This window comes from Lipophrys pholis, assembly GCF_963383615.2.
Source record: "Lipophrys pholis genome assembly, chromosome: 15".
Classification (NCBI taxonomy): domain Eukaryota; kingdom Metazoa; phylum Chordata; class Actinopteri; order Blenniiformes; family Blenniidae; genus Lipophrys; species Lipophrys pholis.
In genome coordinates this window covers 28,436,414-28,458,872 of record NC_137642.1, presented here as the reverse complement: position 1 = coordinate 28,458,872, position 22,459 = coordinate 28,436,414, and the positions used below count along the sequence as shown (strand labels likewise).

The window sequence follows — 22,459 nt, the reverse complement described above, 5'->3', positions numbered from 1 at the left end:
GTGCCTGTTGAGTTTATGCAGTTAGAGGTTTGGACCAAGACCTTTACCATCTGTCCGCAAAGTTCTGTCAAACCCGATCCGCCGATTTCTCTGCAGGAGAAAAATGTACAATTGGTCCAAAAGAATTCAAACAGCATGGACTGAAGAAGTTCTAGGAATATTATAAATGTTACTACAATTCAGTTCTACATTATTGTTGAAACAAAAGTACAAATAGATTGAAAAAGCAAACAAACGTAAACATTATTATTATCATGCAGTTTGACACGATAGAAACTGAGTTTTAAGATTAGATATGAAAACACGTGAGGTTCTGGAGATTACCGCTGCTTTCAAGTTATTTAGGTCTTAGTAGTGGAGTTACTTCACAAATTACTGCAAAATAAGGTGTTGCTACTCCGAAAGTAACCTCAGAGGTAGTTCTATGCACTTCCCTCCAGTTCAAGGAGGAAGATGCTCTATAATCAAATGTTAAGAGGAGGAAGATGCTCTATAATCTGGATGTTAGAGGAGGAAGATGCTCTATAATCAGATGTTAGAGGAGGAAGGTGCTCTATAATCTGGGTGTTAGAGGAGGAAGGTGCTCTATAATCTGGGTGTTAGAGGAGGAAGGTGCTCTATAATCTGGATGTTAGAGGGGGTGCTCTATAATCTGGATGTTAGAGGAGGAAGATGCTCTATAATCTGGATGTTAGAGGGGGTGCTCTATAATCTGGATGTTAGCGGAGGAAGATGCTTTATAATCTGGACGCTAGAGGGGGAAGATGCTCTATAATCTGGATGTTAGAGGAGGACGGTGCTCTATAATCTGGGTGTTAGAGGAGGAAGGTGCTCTATAATCTGGGTGTTAGAGGAGGAAGGTGCTCTATAATCTGGATGTTAGAGGGGAAGATGCTCTATAATCTGGATGTTAGCGGAGGAAGGTGCTCTATAATCTGGACGCTAGAGGAGGAAGATGCTCTATAATCTGGATGTTAGCGGGGGAAGATGCTCTGTAATCTGGACGCTAGAGGAGGAAGATGCTCCATAATCTGGATGAGTTTGGTGAAATAGTGACAATTAAAATGATGAAGGTAAGAGTTAGTGTAGTCGTATATAAATTATAATTCAAGTATCAATGATATATTTTCATCTACAAAGGAGTAATCAGTTACAATCAAGAGTAATTAAGTTATTTTCAACACAGCTAAAAAACCAAAGATTATGTAAATAACGTCATGCCCCTGCAGGAGGGACGTGTACAGTGGAGCGTGAAGGCGTAACAAGTAGTATCGAGTTCTGTTACTCAACACTTCAACACAGAGTAATTAACTGTTTCCAACAGAGGTGAGAAGCTGGAGGCAGAGGGGGCGGAGCTTAAGGCTCTCCAGTCGACCTGCTCTGTGTCAGTTACTCTGTCAGTCGGTTCCACATCAGGGAGCGTCAGCAGCAGCTCGTCCATCATGGCCGTCAACGTCCTCGGTGTGGTGGTGATGGTGGTTTTCTACCTGCTGGTCCTCGGGACCGGCGTCTGGGCCTCCTTCAAGTCCAGACGGGTGCAGAAGAAGAGTGCGGCCACTGGGATGGAGATGGCCCTGCTGGGGAACCGGGGCATCGGCTGGCTGGTGGGGATCTTCACCATGACAGGTGAGCACCGCACACATGAGAGGTGCTCTCAGGTTCCTTCGTCCTCACGCAGACAAAGAAAAGCTCCCCTGCACCTCGAGGCGCCCCGAGGCGCCCCGAGGCGCCCCGAGGTGTGTGAGAGTGGAAAACCTGGAGTCACCTTCAAACTGTCGATTCACAAAAACTCCAAGACTTTTCATCTCATGAAGAGAATCAACTTTAACTTTAATTCCAGGTTTCAAACTTTGTTCACATAAAAGTAGAAAGTGTCTGTGTGTGTGTGTGTGAGTGTGAGTGTGAGTGTGAGTGTGTGTGTGTGTGTGTGTGTGTGTGTGTGTGTGTGTGTGTGTGTGTGTGTGTGTGTGTGTGTGTGTGTGTGTGTGTGTGTGTGTGTGAGTGTGAGTGTGAGTGTGTGTGTGTGTGTGTGTGTGTGTGTGTGTGTGTGTGTGTGTGTGTGTGTGTGTGTGTGTGTGTGTGTGTGTGTGTGTGTGTAGTTTGGGTTCAGTGACTTGCCCGAGGACACATGTACAGATGGGAATTGAACCTTCAACCATCCGACTGGGTGATGAACACTCTACCAACTGATCCATGCCGCCCCGAGGAGCGCCCCTCAGAAAAGAATCGCAAAATATACCGTGTTTTTGGTTTTTTAAGCTCTTAGATTTTCAGTCATTAATAAATATGATCATATCTAAATATTTATAAACATAAACAAACCTGAACACGTTTCTGTGTGTGAAATTAAAAATTACTATTCTGGAGAAACGTGAAGCTGACCTGCAGCTTTTCAGCGACATTTCTCCTTTTAAACAGTAAATTAGAAGAGAAGTGACAGATTTAATAATCTGACTGAATTAGAAGAGAAAGGACAGAGTTAATAATCTGACTGAATTAGAAGAGAAAGGACAGAGTGAATAATCTGACTGAATTAGAAGAGAAGTGACAGAGTGAATAATCTGACTGAATTAGAAGAGAAGTGACAGAGTGAATAATCTGACTGAATTAGAAGAGAAGTGACAGAGTTAATAATCTGACTGAATTAGAAGAGAAGTGACAGAGTTAATAATCAGTGACTTCATGCCGGCTGCTGCTGGCATGAAGACGAGTAGTGACTCGTCTTCATGCCAGCAGCAGCCGGTACAAACAGCAGAACAAACTAGAACTGACGTTCAGCCAATCACTGAGCAGGTCAGTTACTCATTGTTGATCAGTCATTGGTGAAATAGCAGCTAAGCCCCGCCTCCTCTCGGAGGTTTTCATGTCGCCCCAAGCTGCTCACACACACTCCTAGAGAGAGAAATCAAGAAATCCTCTCTTTTGTTGAAGATTTTCTCTAGAAAATTAAGCAAATAAAAGTCAGGGCCCATTTTAGTTTGTAGGAATTTTCAAACCTTCATTTGCGTCGCTGCTCTACGCTCTACCAGCCTTATCATCGAACGATGTGAAAGCGAATGTGATGCCTGCGATGTCCACCAGGAGGCAGAGTCCAGTCACTTCGGGTCCTCTCTGACACCACCTTGTGGTGGAAGGCTGTATTGCAAGAGCAAGGTGGAAAATTGGTGAACTTATTTGGCATACCTGTTGGATATCACAAAGCTTCCTAGGTGTTGACACCAGGACATTCAGTTGGTTTCATTCTGTTTGTCATTTGAGGTTCTTTACAGTTCGTCGTTGAATTTCTGACAAAAGTCCCCTGAAAAGCTGCACAGCCAGTCTGTAACAGATGAGACACGATGAAGGACGATCAGAAAGACAAGAAGATGTCTTGTCTTATCAAAGATAACCATCGCCTGACTGAAGAATCAGACTCCAAATCTAATTATGTTTAACAGGCGTCATAAATCACCTGGAGGAATGTGAAAACAAGGTTCAGCTTGAAGTTATTTTACTTCAGGGGAACAATAAAATAACAGCAAATATTATCTCATGATTAATGTTTAGACCAGAAAAAAGGTTTTTCCTTGTTTTCTTCCTGCAGATGAATCTGACATATCACTTCTGACTAAAGCAGTTTTAGTGAAGTTTGATGAAAACTGCTGAAATACTCCAAAGTAAAGGCGGGATCCATCGACCCTCCTTTATCGACCATCATGTCTGTGGCAGTTCTTCTCATCTTCACAGCTTCAGAGTTACAATCAGAGGCTCCATATGACAACATGGCTGTGATGATGAATGTCTCATTGACACCATGAGGTGATGACAGGATGACGGGATGACAGGATGACGGGATGACAGGATGACAGGATGACAGGATGACCTGCAGCCGGTCTTCAGCAATAAAATGTAATCATTTCTCAGCTGTCAGCTCAGTGCCGTCTCCTCTCCATCACTCATATGAACACTTTTAAATCCTGTTCATGTCACATACTTTCACTTCTTTAGTAATGTCCACATACCTCTGTACACGTAGCATTAGCATTAGCATTAGCATTAGCATTGGCTGAGCTTTCAGCACCTTGTGGGTCAATTTAATGTCCGAGTCACTCATCAAATTCAGCTGAAGTTACATCAGGAAGATGCTCTGTAATCTGGATTAGATGAGGAAGATGCTCTACAATCTCGATTCGAGGAGGAAGATGATCTATAATCTGAGGTTAGTCGAAGAAGCTGCTCTATAATCTGATGTTAGAGGAGGAAGATGCTCTATAATCTGATGTTAGAGAAGGAAGGACAACCCATAGTTCCAGCTGAAACCCCCCTACTCCTCTCTATTGGTTTTGGTTCTACACTGTTTGCTGATGAACCTGTTGACGTCTGTCGCAGCCACGTGGGTGGGAGGAGGCTTCATCCTGGGCACAGTGGAGATGATGTACACGCCGTCAATGGGGCTGACCTGGACCGTCATTATCATTACGTCCTACAGCGTCTCTTTCATCCTGGGTGAGTGTTTCTAAAGATGTCGGACAGATTCCCGTCAGAATCGGTTGTGTTGCCGCTGGTTCGTAGCACTGCTGTCCAGCAAGCTGACCCCCAAAACCCAGCAACAGTTTAGTTTTCTCACTTGGATTTCTTGTCGTCTAAACATCCCTGAATAATGCATCCATGGCTATTTTAAAGAAATATCAACTTCTTAGCTTTGAGAAGTTTAAATCATTTAAAAGTGGCTTCCTAATAGACCGATCCATCCATGGGAGGGCCCCACCGCCCCCGGACATTTGATCAACAAAAGAAATAGCCTTAGTAACACCAGTGCAATTAAATTTAGAAAGTCCTCTTTTGCCCAGAATGCCTTCTTTGTTAACGGTTACACAAACTGGAATACTAAATCTCCAGGTATCCCAGAAAGCGCCACCTTTGTCGGTTTAAAAAAAAACAGTTCAAGATACGACTGATCAACAACCAAACTTGATCATTAGGACAGTCGTGCAATTTAAAATAGATTGGAAAAACAAACAAACAAAACAAGCCCTTTATCTTTGCTAGACTGCTGAGTAAGCACTTTTATATTTACACTTTACGGTAGCATTGAGGAAGAATTATTTTATCATCCTTGTCCTGGTTTTGCCATCTTGTTTTTATAGTTTTTCTATTTTTGTAACCTTATATGGATTCATGTGGAACAACAGATGGGAATTAGCCTTCAGCTAAATCTGGCATATTTACGTTCACCTCATGGAGCTTGTTCAATAATATGTCTAAATAAAGGAATAAATGAAATGGCTCGCAGGACCTCAGGCCACACTACACTTTCTTGTTTTTCAATAAATGTCCATTTCAAGTCTTTAAAAGACTCTGTGTGACTGTAAGTCCCTAACTACAGAGCTGTCCCCCTCGAATAATGAGCTCTTTTGTAATTGGGATTGATTGTGATTGGCTAAACCCCCGATGACACTATATAGGGTTTGATTTCTGATTGGCTGCTTGGAGCAACACACTTTTTAAAACCTGAAACCAGCCAGGGACAGAGAGGACAGACTGTCTTCACTTCTGGGACGTCAGTCCAGGTATGGGGACGAGTAGTACTGCTGGAGAAGCTTTAGGAAGTGAATTTTGTGTAAAATGACTCTTTAAGGCGGCCTGCTGTTTGCTGAACCAATGAGACAAAGGAACTACGTGACGATGCTGGACCCTTTCTACGAGAAGTATGGGAAAATCCCGACAGCTGGACTGAGCCTGGCTTCTGTTCTTCTCGATGTGATCTGGGTGACAGCAACACTGATTGGACTAGGTACAGTTTATACCAATTCCTCTGTGGCTCAGTGTTCTAGAACTAGATTGCTGATGCTCAGTTCTTGGTTGTCTGGCAGGAGGAACCATGAGTGTGGTCCTGGATTTGTCCTTCTCCGTGTGCATCTGGATCTCTGCTGCCGTGGCGGTGGTCTACACCCTGCTGGGAGGCCTCTACTCGGTGGCCTACACCGACATCATCCAGCTGGTCCTCATACTAACTGGCCTTGTGAGTCTGCCACACCTTTGATTCATGAAAGACAGAAGACTTTACTGTCAGAAAACACTGTGGAACACATTTAGCTGCTGTTTGCCAAGGTCTGAAGTCTTTGTTTATTTGTGCAGGTCATCTGTGTTCCCTTTGTCATGCTGAACCCTCACTGCCTGAACATCAGCCAGACTCTGCTGAACAACACCGTGCACACTCCCTGGATCGGGAAACCTGAGCTGAGCAGGATCTGGACCATGATAGACGAGTTCTTGTTCTTGGTAGGATAACTGCAAACACTTTGAACACATACTGTAAGAGACAGGTCCAACCAGCTACTATTGACTGTTACTCTGCAGACACTGGGCAGTCTGGGATATCAGTGCTTCCACCAGAGAACGCTGTCAGCTTCCTCCTCAGCATCGGCCAAGCTCACGTGCTTCGTTGCTGCGTTCTTCTTCTTAGTGTTGGCGATACCTCCCATCCTGCTGGGAGCTGCTGTGTCATCTATTGGTAAGAGTCTCTGCACTACTAGAGATGACGCTACAGCAGGAAATGACATTTAAAGCTCAAACCCTTCCCTGTTTCCGTCCTTCAGACTGGAACATGACCTCCTATGGTTCTCCGTCTCCATACGAACGTGGGGAAGCATCTCTGGTCCTGCCCCTCGCCCTGCAGCACCTCACCCCGACCTTCGTCTCCGTCATCGGTATCGGATGTGTGGCTGCAGCCGCCATGTCGTCAGCTGACTCTGCTTTGCTTTCTGCTGCTTCAGTTTTCACCACCAACATCTACAAGAACCTCCTGAGACCAGAGGTGAGAATCTTCACAGTGCAGAGTCTTTTGAAGACGGAGAAAAGAGTGACATCGGTGAGTGCTGGTGGACATCGATTCTTCATGAAGCTGTCCACCTGAACAAGGTAGCTTAACGGCCTCCTGAGCTCTTCACTCCGCAGACAGGGATCAGCAGGTTAGAAGGACTGTTGTCGACGTGCGAGTTGTGACACGATAGAAGTGCAGCACAGCAATGGAAACTCAACTGAAAGAGATTCCACAACTCAGTGATCTTCTGTTGTGAGGTTCTCCAGAACATCTTGTGTCTTTAAAATAAAGACTAGGCTTTTATCTGTTGCCCTGTGCAGGTGCCCAAAGTACGTCAGTGCTCCTTGTTGGTAAGGCTCCGGGCTTTGTTGAGGTATGTCCACCAATGCCTCATGCGTGGATCCTGTCAGGCTGTCATTAGTGTTCAATATTGCTTGAACTTTGGGTCAAATACCTCGGGGCTGCAATTTGGTCTGTATGTGCCAATTATCCAGGTATGACAGTCTGAGCCATCCTGGGAAGGGCGGCCCTGAGGCACTGAGATGACACATGGGCTTCCAGGGCTCCTATTGTGGTTTATCTTTTCAGGGAGCAATGAGAGGAGGATTCAGGAGGCCAGGCACCACCATTGATGTGATTGGAGTGTTTCCAAAGCACTGGAGAAGGATGAGGTGGAGCAATCAGCTGGCAAAGACATAGTTGTCAAAAGCAAAAAAAAATAAAAAATAAAAAATAAAAAATCCCAAAACCAAAAACCAAAAACTTTTATAAAAATGCAAAGATCACAGGAAAGCAACCAACAGAGGAATGTAGAGACAACAGGAACAAACGCTGAAACACAGACGAAACAACAAACAAGACACGCAAAAGAAGCCCAATATATACTGCTGTCACCAGGTGAAGACAATCACACACCCAGACACCGGGTGAAGACAATCACACACCCAGACACCAGGTGAAGACAATCACACACCCAGACACCAGGTGAAGACAATCACACACCCAGACAACAGGTGAAACACATCAGAACGGGGAACAGCAATCAGAAACGAGGAGGGACAGTCAAGGAGCTTGAAATGAGAGACAGCATGAGAACCTCAAAATAACCCAGGAAATAGAAAACGTACACCTTGACATATCTTGCCACTGTACCTGGTGTGAGGACTGTGTCACTATACTTGGAAGTATAAGTCAGACTACCCCGAGTATTATATGTACTGTCAACTAGTTTCCTTTGCTGAATGGTTATTACGAATTCACTCGTAGAGCTCGATGTGGGACGTCTTGTTGTTGGATTGTAATCCACATTGATAAAGGTCAGGGAGCAGCAGAAACATCTTACTATTGATATTTGGCAAAAGTCTCTAACGCCCCCTACTGGCTACCCAGAGAATCAAAATATAAAACAGCAGCAGCAGTGTTGTTTCCAGCATCATTTTATAGACCAGGTACGTTTTCAAACATCTACAGTTTATAATGTGAAATGGAAGTAAATTCACCTACTAGAGTGGCTTAAAGTGAGTTATTTAGCTGAGATGTGCTAAAAGTACCAAAATAAAGCAAATAAAATGTATTTACTGTAAACATATTAACTGCTTTGTTTTTGGTTTTAGATAAACTGCAACACCAAAGTACAACACCAAACTGGAAGGAGAAGAATTCAACTGAGTGCTTGAAAGGGTTTTTCCTTGAGACTAAGATTTGGTCTGACGAGGAAACTGTTGAATAAAACCAAGGTTGCTCATATTTTCTTCTCTACTTTTCTCTCGAGGCGTCAGACGAAGAGGCTCTGTGGGCGCTCCGAGCTCTTGTGGTTCTGGTGGGCCTGCTTGGTACGACTCTCACCATCATGAAAAACAGCATCATCCTCTTTTGGTTTCTCGGAGCCGAAGTGGCCTACGCCATCACTTTCCCCCAGCTGGTCTGCGTTCTCTTCTTCAAGGTCTCCAACGGCTACGGGGCCGTTGTGGGCTGCCTGGTGGGAGTAAGCCTGAGACTGCTCAGCGGGGACCCGGCACTCGGACTCCCGGTCGTCCTCCATTTCCCAGGATGCACCCTGGAGGATGGGGTGCACGTCCAGTACTCTCCAGTTAAAACCATCTGCATGCTGACTTCCATTGTTTTCACTGTGTTATTTTCATACGTGGCGTCCGTGCTCTTCAACAAGAACCTGCTGTCTGAGAGGTGGGATGTGTTCAAGCTGAAGGCCCAGGAGGCGCCACAGCAACCCACACTGTTAGATGGCGACGCAGAACTCAAGTAGAGAGAGAAACTAGTCAAAGCCAATGATGAGAAAACCATGTTAACGTCACATAAAGTAGCATCAACACAGTCCCTCACAGCACACACACATACGTTCATTGTAAATAATACTTGTGATTTGATGTAGCTTCAACACACAAATGTCCTCTGACACCTCAATGAGACCCTGGAGGCGGAAATAGGAGAATGTGTGTGTAACGGGGGCGATGATGTGGTCAGGACACGAGTGAAGACGACTTGGTGGAGTGTTCTCTAGTATATATCCACTGGAGAAGAGATTAAAATACAATGAACTTTCTTCTGCCCTCTGAACACTCTGGTCCCTCATCCTCGTGAACCAACACTCATGAACATTGTGAAAGTAAAAGTTGAACATTAAATCTGAACGATGGAAACAAATCAAGTACAAATTTTAGAATATTGCCATCTAGTGGCCACATACATACAGGGCATGAGGGTGGACTATTTAAAACTTAGTCACAACAAGACGAAACAGCTTGGTAACATGACGCCATACGACGATAAACAATACGCACCAAAAGCTCTTGTATAAAAGAAAACAGCTCAATATCGTAGCAGTGAATCATCTCAAAACTTACTCTCAGTCACACAAACCAACGCCGAGGAGAGGCACTATGGAAGCCCAGAGGGACACACAAAGTCCGCTCATCAGTCACTGAGACCCACTGGTGGTTTAACTTCTTGCTCAAAGGCACTTCGACAAAGCTGGAGATCGGATCGCATGTAGGAACATGGTATACTGGTACTGTTGCTAATCCAGCTTTCTGCAAGCGTATGGATTGATGTTCGCTTTGTTCCGTGTTTGAAATAAAGTATCTGCTTGGTTGTTTGTGAAGCGTTTTTCTGAATAAAAACTGACTGAAGACGGACTTTGTCAGGACGAATGGCGTCGATCTGCTCCAGTGAACAGGACTCTTATACAATGGTTGTTGTTATTGGCGATGCTAACAATGGGCTCGGTAAGCTAGGCTATACTTACTGTTAGCTAATGCTCACAGTTGAAGAAGAATCTACCAAAGGTTGCAGTAGAACCTGAAGAACTTGAGTGGAACTAACCTCAACTGGATTGAACCCGGGTTATGAGGAAGAGGCGGAGCTCCAGGGATGGTTAAAATGTCTGTTTAGACATTAAAATGGATTTTGAGCAACAAAACATTTAAGTGGGGAAACAAAACAAAGAGAATATATAACTCAGCCCAACAGCTTGGCTCTAGAGAAATCAGAACGAGGTCACAGAACTGGGCTTTTATGATTATTTTTATAATAACAACAACAAAGACAAGAACTCGCTGGTTTAATCTAGAAACTCATGTTACTGTCTAGATAGAGCTGCTCAGGCTGGTTTAATCTAGAAACTCATGTTACTGTCTAGATAGAGCTGCTCAGGCTGGTTTAATCTAATAACAGTTGGAAAGTATTTGGATCAGTGTGATAACTACAAATAATATATGTAGCACTGACATATATATAGCCTCAAAGCCCCTCCATAGAGACTGAATAGCCTCAAACCCCCTCCACAGGGTTGAGTTATGGGGAGTTCATTGATTGTTACGTCCAGAGGGGGGGACACCAGAGCAACAGATTCCGTCCTGAATGTGTCCTGTGGAGTGTGTGTGACTAGTTGAGATCTCAGGTCTTTTTTCTATGGATACAACACTCACACTAATCCTTTTGTTTTAATCAGTTGTTGGACCAGTGTGGTGTTTACAGAAGAAGGTCAACTGGAGAACCAACAATTAGTGTCCATCAAGTGTCTGGTGTGTATTCAGGACGTTGGTGGTAAAGGTAACACAACACCTCTGTAATGATGGCTTGAGGTGTGAGAGCAGGTTGCTCTTCAATCCTTTGGTAAGGTATTTAATCAACATCTCGGCAATGAGTCATTTGTCAAGACAGTAAATTCCGACATAACCTGAGCTCTGATGAGACAGAAACACTGAAGCAAAGCTGAGGTGGAGGGCACCATCAGGTGACTGGAGATCAGCCCAGAGATGACACCTACTGAGCAACAAGTGGCCCAAAACACGTCTACATGTTGGCATCTCGATACTTCTACAAGACGTCTCCCTTGAAGCCAGAATGTAAGGTTTGTGTATGTCTTTCATGGACATTTCATGGATGTCATGTCTGGACGTCATCAATGAAGAAACAAACGAAAAAGTGAGTCCATCATGAATCGGAAGCAAACCTCCGGCGTCCCAGGCGAGATTCCGCCCATGCTGACTGTGACGTCTGGTTGTTGTACAGAAGAGATTGGAATGACAATGGTACAAGGAAATATGAAGCTTCACACGTTCAAGTCGAACATCACAGGAAGTCTGTAAAAGTGGAAAGAACATGGAGCTCAATCCCTGGATTGTCACGGCTGAAAACAAAGAGCGACGCAAAGAGACACCGACATCCAAAAGCCTGAAATGTGGAATCCATCTCTGTTTCACATCCAAAAGCTCCAAAAGTTTCCTGAGGGTCTTATCAAGGCCTTGGGGGAACTCATTCAGTCTCTATTCCTCTCCTGGATTTGAAGGAGGCTGCTAACAGCTAACAGCTAACAGCTAACAGAGAGGAGGCCTGACCCCCAGAAGGCCTGGACTCCTGGAGCTCCACCACAACCAGAGGCCAGCTCCCAGCGTCCGGCCTCGTCCAGGGAAGGACCCGGAACCGAACCAAGGAGACCACAGCTCAAAGAAATCTTTGTGCTTTTTCCTCCAGCAAACCGGAAAAATGCTTCATCACAGACCCCAGCGATCAGCTCCGAGATGTACCAGGGACAACCAGCACAACCATAGTGAGCAGGGAGGTGCTATCTGCAAACCCAGGAACCCCAGCTTCTCCAACCAAACTCCTTTTTCAAAGACGTTAAGGAGGTGGTGACTATCGGGCATTACATGAGATGATTCGTTAAATTTTATCCTCTGAACAGAACAGTTTCTTTTAAAGAATGTGTTGAGTCTATTACTTGTCATGTAGTCTGATATTAGGAGTAATTTTCAAGTTATTAATCTAGTCGTGTCTCGATCCACATGCTAATCTTTACTTTACTAACTTGTTAGCTCGCCATCCTACACAAATCTCACCAAAGACAACATCATACATGTAATTATACAACATCTGAGGAATCCAGACGTTAGACAAAGCTGATAGTTTTCACATGAACTGATATTATGAGTTGGATTTAAACAGAGATGCAGTCAGGAATCAGGTGTGGAGAGTCTCACTCCGACGCCCCTTTGTTGTCCCAACGCATGGTCGAGACGCACGTCGGCCATCTTGTCTCCCCGGTCACCACCATTTTGAATGGAGTTTCTTGGGATCTGTCATTTAGTTGTGTAGTTCCATCACAAGTCTAACACGCTCTCTCCATCTCTCTCTTTCTCCGTCTCTCGCACACTTACACCCACACACACGTAAACACACCAAGCGGTATATGGGTAGTACCAAGGGGTGTGTTTTGTTTGTTTTCAGTTTGAATAAATAGAATTTTTGGAATCGTGCTTACTTTGTTTTTAATATACACAAACGTAAATCAAATGTCAACCTCTTCTCTGTTCAGAACTATTAATTCAAATTCCAAATTAATTGTTCAATATATCTTATGAGTCTGATAGAAACAAATGATCTATCATTTCCTGTTAAACAGACGGTGCTCCAGAAGTTATCTTTACCATAGCCGATTCCATGTTTAATCAAATGATGACTAACTGTTTTGATATTGTGAATCATTATTCAGAGCCAAACTGCCCGAAGCACTCCATATTCAATATTTTTCACTTTCTAATATTAAAGGTCATGCATTAAATCTGGCTAGTGCAAACTTTATCCGGGGCAGAAAAACTACCCAGTCTTCCCCAAGGACAAGAAGATGAAGGTTTGCTGATTCATTTTCACTTCGATGGTCTAATCTAACAAACATATTTCAGCAAAACCAAATCAATAAAGTTGAGCGCAGAGACAAGAGGCGGCCGGCAAACTCATCAAAGAGGGGAGACCAATAACAGGCTGCGTCTCACAACAACAATCAAAGTGGTTTACGCTCATTTCACAAGAATATAAGATGTCCGATTCTAATGAAGTGTGTAGGAACAAAGGCCAGGCTGTTGATGAGCAGGACACAGTGAGGTGGAGCTGGTTGAGCAGCGGTTACCAGAGTCAATACTGCTCTGGCTTCAAGGAGTTGGAGGAAATAATGGGGCGACGCGCAACAACCAGTTTGACCAGCGGGACGGTGTAGGGAGGATTTGTTGTTTGATCACTTCCAATGTTCACCACCACCACTCACTTGTGCAGTCAGTCCGACCTCAGAGAGCCTGCGGTGGTCCATCATGGCCGTCAACGTCCTCGGTGTGGTGGTGATGGTGGTTTTCTACCTGCTGGTCCTCGGGACCGGCGTCTGGGCCTCCTTCAAGTCCAGACGGGAGCAGAAGAAGAGTGCGGCCACTGGGATGGAGATGGCCCTGCTGGGGAACCGAGGCATCGGCCGGCTGGTGGGGATCTTCACCATGACAGGTGAGTGCTGAGCTCCTGCTGGGATTTCATTCCCCACTGAGTAATCAGAAAGTATATGGATGAGATTGAGAAGGAAGTCAAACTGCTGCACAGAAACTGAACGACTGGAATGTGACGCACATTTCACCTCGAGGTCCTTCCTCATATTCAACATGAAAGGAAGTTCAAATAGACAAATTCAAAGTAGAAGAGCTTCAGACACGATGTGGAATCAAACTCTCATCTCGCTCGCTCTCCTACAGTGTAGTCAGATATCACTCAAAATAATGAACATTTTGACCATATATCAACCAAGTAAATAACAAATTCAACAATATAGACCAGAGAGACAGTGCAGCTAGATATCAAAACAGAAATAAAAAAAGGAGAAATGTGCATCGTCCAAAACAAAACACCCCTAATGTGTAATATACAACAGAACAGACACCCTGAATTAAAGGTGAGAAACATTGTATGAGTTAAATATACATTAGATTACAGCTCCAACATGCAGTTTTCCACCAAGTTGATCAAATACATAACAATGAGACAAGGGACGTGTTGCATGACTCATTTGGACTCTTGAACAATTCTAAGAGTTTTGGTTGGTTTGAAGCGTTGGACCTTCTCCAGTCTAAAGAAGAGATGGAACCTCTGCAAGTTAAATCTCAACTGGTCAGTGAAGTGATGTCAACTTTCTAGTCTCTTTGTAAAGTGAATGAAATGTACAACGTACACTAAAGTATTGAAACGGCAACGATAATATGAAAGAGTAGAAATATACATCAAGTGTCCAATAAAGAATAAAGAATAAAGAATAAAGAATAAAGAATAAAGAATAAAGAATAAAGAATAAAGAATAAAGAATAAAGAATAAAGAATAAAGAATAAAGAATTGGTGCCTCAGTTCTTCACTATCAAACTATATTACAAGTTTCAGTTGAAGTTCTGAGTATTTTTCAGTTTTGAACAGAGCTGGCAATTAATGAAGTATTTCTACGGCCAATAATATAAAAGTATTTTAGATATCTGTACTTTACTCTTTACTTCCAATATGATTATTAGAACAAATACCTACTGTCATGACTTCAAACTGCCTCCTACATCTACAATAAAGCCTGTGAACTTACTGGGTGGAGTTAATGCAAACTGGCTCATGTCCAAAGTGTAATCTATTACCTCTGAGGTTTATCCACTGTAATATATATATAACCTTTATTTGTATATTTGTGTTACACCTGATGTTAGTCACGGTGTTATTTGGAACGCAGTAAACTGAATTATGATGATTTATTACATAATGCACCACATTATTACATTTTCTTAACAAAAAGGGGAGCAGCCACATTTTGTAATAACTGTTGTAATATGTAACAAGTTATTACAACATGCGACAACGTTTATTAAAAACTGCAGCAGGTTATGTGGACGAGCAACGATGACGATGATGCCCTGAGAAAAGAGGAAGAGGGGCTGAAATACACAAAGGAAGGGCAGACAGGGGATATAGATCAACACTGATCAGACGCTACAGAGGGAGCCACAACAGGAAGGGTGAGGGAACAAAGACGCAGACCAGACAGAGACTTCAAAATAAAACAGGAAGAGACAAGCCGGTGACAGAGACACCTGATCCAATCTGATTCCTCATCAGTCCACTAGAATGTCGGGTTCTCTCCATTTCATTCACGTTTAGAGCGTTTTGTTCTCTGCTCACGTCTGTGTGGTTTCATTCCAAAAACATGCGACCGCGCCCTCTTGTGGCCCGGGAGACTAATTACATCGCCGTCAGTGTGTCTGCTGCTGCAGTGGAAACGCAACACTTTTTTTTTAACAGATTAGGTGTTGTCACGTGAGACGTTGTGGTTTAAACGGGGCCTGAGAGGTGAGTGTCAGTGAGTGTTGGGGGCAATCCAGAGGCATCAGCCGCTGGGGAGGACTGACCAATCACCTTCAGTGACTGGCTTCATGACACCACATTGGGGGGCAGCCAGGAAGGGGGAGGAGTGGGAGAATTTCATTCCTGATACTTTTTATTCCTCAACACTGAAAATAAGAAGAGTGAAAGCTGTGTGATTCTCTGTTTTGTGATCCGTCTGGCAGCCACGTGGGTCGGAGGAGGCCTGATTGTTGGCACTGTGGAGATGATGTACACGCCGTCAATGGGACTGACCTGGACACTCATCATGTTCACTGCATACAGTATGGGTTTCATTGTTGGTAAGAGTTTACAGTCACATCTGCCAGGTTACTGCTAATCTGGATTTGAGAAATAGTCCAAAATAAGAACAGGAAGTAAGGGATTCCGTCAAGCTGAAGAAGGAGTCCTATGGGGCGCTGTTAGCTCATAGGACTCCCGAGGCAGCTGACAGGTACCTGCAGGCCAGGCGGGCCGCAGCCCGGGCCGTGGTGGAGGCAAAAACCCGGGTCTGGGAGGAGTTCGGGGAGGCCATGGAGGAGTTCGGGGAGGCCATGGAGGAGTTCGGGGAGGCCATGGAGGAGTTCGGGGAGGCCATGGAGGAGGACTATCCTGAGGAAATTCTGGCAAAGCGTCCGGCGCCTCAGGAGGGGGAAGCAGTTTTTCACCAACACTGTTTACAGTGGAGGGGGGGGGGGGGGGGGCTGCTGACCTCAACTGGGGATGTCGTCGGGCGGTGGAAGGAATACTTCGAGGACCTCCTCAATCCCACCATCACGTCTTCCACTGAGGAAGCAGAGGCTGGGTCCTCAGGTAGACTCGTCCATTACCCAGGCTGACGTCACCGAGGTAGTTGCTAAGCTCCTCGGTGGCAAGGCACCGGGAGTGGCTGAGATCCGCCCTGAGTTCCTTAAGTCTCTGGATGTTCAGTTGGTGAAAAGCAGATGCCAAAAGCCGTCTGACAGCTTATTATGTAATTGTCTATCAGTGTTTGAGCTCTATATATTTGACCAATATTCTAATGATTTTTCTCCTCATGTTACATTTTTCTTCTCAGCTGGTTTGGTTTTTGCAACGCCGCTGAGAAACATGAAATGTGTCACCGTGATGGATCCGTTTCACTTGAAATATGGAAAAATCCCTGCAGCTGGACTGAGCCTGGTTTCCCTTGTGATGGATGTGGTCTGGGTGCCAGCAACACTGATGGGCCTCGGTAACGTTCTGTTTAGCACCCGTTTTCAGTTTCAAGTGAAAAAGCTAAACTTTTGTAGTTTTTCAGTCCAAAAAAAGCAAAATAAAAAACAGTGCCCCCTGGCAGCCCAACATGGAACCTACATGGTTTTCATAGTTTCAGTTGCTTCTGTGTAAACAGACATTGTTTCCAGTAAGTCGCAGTGTAAACGCCAAACCTTCCTACAATGAAAATAGAAGCGTCACGTTGAGCTCAGATGGTTCAGATGGTAGGCGAACTGGAGGCTTGAGGAGGAGCCAGAGCTGCTCCAGGACAAGTCACTCCAGGGCCTTCATGAGTTTTCACTTGGAACTTTGTGGTGTAAACGAGGCTTTATATTGGCTTTACTGTGATGCTCATTGGCTGCTGTGCTGTGGATCAATCCCTGACTGTGTCTGGCAGGAGGAACCATGAGTGTGGTCCTGGATTTGTCCTTCTCCGTGTGCATCTGGATCTCTGCTGCCGTGGTCGTGGTCTACACCCTGCTGGGAGGCCTCTACTCAGTGGCCTACACTGATGTCATCCAGCTGGTCCTCATATTCATCAGCTTGGTAAATACTGGTTTAATCAGCGCATGTGTGTGGTTTCATTACAGCAACAACCAACAGCACCCACTAGTGGTCCAAACTCATTACAACATCGTGTTCAGTGTTTCTGCTGTTGCTGTGGTATTGGCCATCGTTTTCAAAATGATGCGTTTTCACTTGAAACACTGTGGTGTCTTTTTCCTACAGGTTGCCTGTGTTCCCTTCATCATGATGAACCCTCACACCTTGAACATCAGCCAGACTCTGCTGAACAACACTTTACACTCTCCATGGATTGGCAGACCAGACGTTAGAAAGACATGGTTACTGATTGATGAGTTCTTCTACTTGGTAAGATGAGGCAACAACATCAAGTAATATCATCTCCTACAATCACACTGCACTGGGACAGCTCATGTCATTTGTGTTTCTGACACTTCAAAACGAAATTTGGGGAAGAAAATCAGCAGATTTCTTTAATTTCACTGCATTTTGTTTTGAAGGGACTGGGCAGTTTGGGATATCAGGCCATGCACCAGAGAATCTTGTCGTCTTCTTCTACTGCGACGGCCAAGCTGACATGCTTTGTTGCTGCTTTCGTCTTGCTTGTGTTTATGATTCCTCTCATTCTGATCGGGGCGGCCGTGTCGTCTACAGGTAATCAACAGCTTCGTGGACCGTCTATAAACATGTTCAAAAATCTTGTACCAGTGATCTCTGAACCAGTGTTGTCGTTTCACCTCATCTGAAATTGTTTACTTGTCGCGGGTGAATGATGGCAGGACTCAACGGGTTGGGCGTCGTCGTTCAGGGGATTGGAGTCTGATTACTTCAACGCACTGGGGGAAGGGGAGGTGGTGCAAGCTGCCAACAAAGGAATAGTTCAAAAACAATGGAAAGAAAGAGACATTTAAAATGTTCCCAAGAGAAGCGCAGTATGTGAGTGCAAGCCGATTGCGCAATGGTCTTCTCCCTCTGTGGGCTCCTACCTGTCGTTATGAGCTCCACCTGTGTCTCTCTGTGTATTGAAACCTCTCTCCCCCTGTCGTCTGGGTCGTGCTCTTCTATTGGGAACTATACCATATGCCAAAATTCAAACATGGAGAAAACCTGGAACATAATGAAATGCAGGGATTACAGGAAGCAACGCATGCTCAAACAATATAAGACAACAACAACACATAAGGGAAGTCCAAAGTATACTTCTGTCACCATATACTTCTATACTTCTGTCACCAGGTGAAGACGATCACACACTCAGTCACAAGTGAAACACATCAGGGAACAGCAATCAGACATGAGGAGAGAAAGTCAAGGAAACATCATGAGACTTCAGAATAACAGCAAACAGAAAACAAGCACTTTGACATGACTGTGGGTACTGTGGTGAAGAAATGCTGAGCGGTCAAATGGAACAGTGTGGCGCCTACAGGATGTGATCCAGAACTTCCAAAACAAACGTCCTGTATTTCCTTCATCTATTGGACTGTGGTGAAAATGGGGCTGAGCAGTGAAGAAAGGTTTTCTTTTACCAGTCTGAAGACATCCCAACACTCACCGATTCCATGAACTTTGGATGATGACTGAAAGAATGAGATTGTGGCTATAAGTGGCAGGACTCGTGGTGGAGCCGTTGGTCCTCCACAGTGAAAGGAGACAGCTAAAGTGGTTCAGGACAACGGCTAAGAAATCCACTGGTGTCCTCTAACTGAACCAAGGACATCCGACTCAGCCCGTCAGCCCGGTCCAAACTATCAGGAGAAATTGCATCTCTTGGTTGGTCTTCCAGAAGCTTGATGTCCTTCAGAAGCGTTGGGGGAAGACAGGGACGTCTGGGCTGATTGGCTCTCCATATTGCCACTGGGACGCTATGCAGGCCAAGTTGGAAAGAAGATGAATGAATGAACCATTTTAGGTCTTCGTATTTGTTCCATCTCATTTTAAATCAGTTGAACTCCTGTTTCCGTCCTTCAGACTGGAACATGACGTCCTATGGTTCTCCGTCTCCATACGAACGTGGGGAAGCAGCTCTGGTCCTGCCCCTCGCCCTGCAGCACCTCACCCCGACCTTCGTCTCCATCATCGGTATCGGATGTGTGGCTGCAGCCGTCATGTCGTCAGCTGACTCTTCTTTGCTTTCTGCTGCTTCAGTTTTCACCACCAACATCTACAAGAACCTCCTGAGACCAGAGGTGAGCTGATATGGAATCTGAGTAAACTGCTTCTTCTTACTACTACAGTACCCAAATCCCCATTCAATGATATTACTGTATGTAGAGGTGCCAGGAGCCAATAAGGATGATTTGATAGAATGAAGGAATGAACATCTGGTTCCTAATTCATTGTTTCCTCTCCAGGCATCAGACAGGGAGACCCTGTGGGTGATCCGTGCTGTTGTAGTTGTGGCGGGTGTGGTTGGAACATCTCTGGCCAACGTGAAAAACAGCATCATACTCTTCTGGTTTCTTGGAGCCGAAGTGTCATACCTCATCATCTTCCCTCAACTCGTCTGTGTCCTCTATTCTAAAGTGTCCAACGCTTACGGGGCTCTGATAGGCTTTCTGGTGGGACTGGCGGTACGACTCCTCAGTGGAAACGAAGCTCTCGGACTGCCCGTCATCCTCCATTTCCCAGGATGCACTCTGGAGGACGGCGTCTACGTCCAGTACTCTCCGGTTAAGACCATCTCCATGGTGTGTGGTCTGGTCTCCATCTTGCTCTTCTCCTACCTGACGTCTGAGCTCTTCAATAAAAACCTGCTGTCTGAGAGGTGGGACGTGTTCAAAGTGAAACACCAGCAGTTGCCACAAACACCAGCAGGTGGCGCCACCGAGCTGAAGGAGAATGAGAAGCGGAACGGAAACCTCCCTCATTCTGACTTAACAGAACCAATGATGAGCACATGTTAACATTCCTGTCTGGTGTTTTTTCACTCATGTAATGAATGAAGGGTGTAACTACAAACTCGGCTCATAAAATCCATTGAATCGTTCTCCTCAGTCCAATATAAATACAAAGTGATGCAATTGGAATAAGCCCTTTTTTAAACACGGGTACATTTTTAAAAAATGTTTCATTTAATCAAACCTGAGAAATTTCCAGTCACATGGGAACAAACGGCACCAACAGGCTTGCAGAGGTTTTTTACCACTAAGGAATGAGACATTTTTCAATATGTTGATAGTTGTTCGAGGTGTTGAGCTTTTTTGGTTCGGGTTTACTAAGTGGTGTAAAAGACCCCAGTAAAAATACATTGCTCCATTACTTTAGTACTTCACTTGAGTTTTCACATTTATTCCAACTTTCATCTATACTTCATTTTATTAAGAAGGCAAGAAAATTATGCTTTTATTCTGCTACATTTATGCATGATCCCGTCGTTACTCGCTACAAAATAAAATTTGAATATAATGGTATACAGTTGTGTCATCACGTTTGATTAATTGAACTGTGTCTCAGTCTTGGCTTCTCACTAAATAATGATGCATTATGGGACGTGGAAGCATAAGACGTCTACTGTGGAAGTGTTTACTTTTGGAAAGTACAGTTTTTGTTGTGCCCCGTGTCACTTTAAATCAGACAAGTGCTCAATTTTGGTGCTGAATCATATTTGCTGTCGTGTCTAAAAGAAAACAGGGAAGTCTGCCTATTGATCAGTGTGTCCTTAAAACATCCTGACTGGAGGCAGGAGCAGAACTTTCCTCTCGGACGTTTGATGAAGACGTTTCTCTCATTACGTGAAAGGATCGTTGAAAGGTTCGATCACAGTCTCTGGTTCCTCTGTCTACCGTTATTGGTGCATGCTCGCTTCCAAGATTTCCATGAGACGTGCTTCTACAGGACCACACTTCTCAGCCTCCCTGGGAAAGTCTACCCTCGGGTACTGGGAAGGAGAGACCAACCGATGGTCAAACCTCAGATTCAGTCCTGGCCGTGGAACAACAGACCCGATTCACCCTCTCAGTCTACAACCGTGTCCAGAGATGTCTTGTGGGAAGTGCTAAGGGACTCTACAGTTCCAGAACCACTGCTGTAGGCTACCGGACTTTGTACTGTGGCATGATTTGTTCAACGGCACCACCAGACAAGTCAAGTCAAGTCAATGATTTCTTCCCTACGGGCCAATCAAAAAGCAGCACACTAAGTGGTTCATTTTAAAGGTTGTACCTCGTCACCTCGTGTGTGACTGAAACATATTGTGAGTAACGAGACTGAGAAAACCTGTGTGAATTGATCAGGACCAGAGGTCATTTCAGGGACTTTCTGGGAACTTTTATCAGATGGAAACCAGCAGTGGTTCTGAAAAGGCAGTATCAGCCACGTTGGTATTTAGTGTGTACACCTGAAGGAAGCATGCTCAGACAGAACCAAAGTCATCTAAACAAACTGCTGAGTCACTGTTTCCACTTTCCGCACCTGAGTGCAATCTGGATGTGGATGTGAGCTGCAACAAAACTTTGTCTGCTGAGAGTACCGTGGATAGAGATACTGAGAGTACTGTGGATAGAGATACTGAGAGTACTGTGGATAGAGATACTGAGAGTACTGTGGATAGAGATGCTGAGAGTACCGTGGTTAGAGATGCTGAGAGTACTGTGGATAGAGATGCTGAGAGTACTGTGGATAGAGATGCTGAGAGTACTGTGGATAGAGATACTGAGAGTACCGTGGATAGAGATACTGAGAGTACCGTGGATAGAGATACTGAGAGTACTGTGGATAGAGATGTGGACTGTAACAAAAGTCCATCTGCTGACCCGGTCAGTTCAAACAATGAGTTCTTACCCACAGCTCTAAGCAGTCAGCCTGCTGACCTGTCTTCTATACAGTTGTACATCTTTTCCATCCCAGATCAGGTAGGTTAGTCAAACTTCCTCATGTTCGGCTCTCATCTGTTGCTTCTGTTCATAACGGTTGCTTGTGGCGGCCTGTTCGGGAATTAACTGGAGAACCAACAATTAGTGTCCATCAAGTGTCTGGTGTGTATTCAGGACGTTGGTGGTAAAGGTAACAGAACACCTCTGTAATGATGGCTTGAGGTGGGAGAGCAGGTTGCTCTTCAATCCTTTGGTAAGGTATTTAATCAACATCTCGGCAATGAGTCATTTGTCAAGACAGTAAATTCCAACATAACCTGAGCTCTGATGAGACAGAAACACTGAAGCAAAGCTGAGGTGGAGGGCACCATCAGGTGACTGGAGATCAGCCCAGAGATG

General features: G+C 44.7%; 3 protein-coding genes across 4 annotated transcripts in view; 2 read left to right on the top strand and 1 right to left on the bottom strand.

The window, feature by feature from the left end:
• The first annotated feature begins 1,358 nt into the window (after positions 1 to 1,358).
• LOC308120756 (high-affinity choline transporter 1-like) lies at positions 1,359 to 10,002 on the top strand. 2 transcript variants are annotated; one of them, XM_080481555.1, is made up of 8 exons: positions 1,359 to 1,626; positions 4,369 to 4,485; positions 5,618 to 5,773; positions 5,853 to 6,001; positions 6,118 to 6,261; positions 6,340 to 6,493; positions 6,579 to 6,796; positions 8,574 to 10,002. In XM_080481555.1, the coding sequence occupies exons 1-8, from the start codon at positions 1,443 to 1,445 to the stop codon at positions 9,063 to 9,065; spliced, it is 1,614 nt and encodes a 537-aa protein (XP_080337681.1). In that variant the 5' UTR covers positions 1,359 to 1,442; the 3' UTR covers positions 9,066 to 10,002. The 2 variants fall into 2 exon arrangements, with proteins under 2 accessions (XP_080337681.1, XP_080337680.1); XM_080481554.1 differs by having other exon boundaries at positions 1,405 to 1,626; positions 6,579 to 6,850; positions 8,574 to 9,947.
• A 1,809-nt stretch (positions 10,003 to 11,811) lies between these two features.
• On the top strand, positions 11,812 to 20,658 carry LOC308120755 (high-affinity choline transporter 1-like). Its single transcript, XM_080481553.1, has 9 exons — positions 11,812 to 11,870; positions 13,370 to 13,588; positions 15,671 to 15,787; positions 16,543 to 16,698; positions 17,119 to 17,267; positions 17,451 to 17,594; positions 17,747 to 17,900; positions 19,218 to 19,435; positions 19,601 to 20,658. Exons 2-9 carry the CDS (start codon positions 13,405 to 13,407, stop codon positions 20,150 to 20,152), a joined length of 1,674 nt encoding a protein of 557 aa, XP_080337679.1. The 5' UTR covers positions 11,812 to 11,870; positions 13,370 to 13,404; the 3' UTR covers positions 20,153 to 20,658.
• Positions 20,659 to 21,033: 375 nt separating this feature from the next.
• The window catches only part of LOC308120696 (uncharacterized protein), a gene marked incomplete at its 3' end in the record, with an annotated part of 7,689 nt that continues 6,263 nt past the window's right edge, over positions 21,034 to 22,459 (bottom strand). The window contains exon 7 of the mRNA XM_080481465.1: positions 21,034 to 21,126. Coding sequence (XP_080337591.1) covers positions 21,034 to 21,126 — 93 coding nt within the window. The remainder of the gene's footprint in view (positions 21,127 to 22,459) is intronic.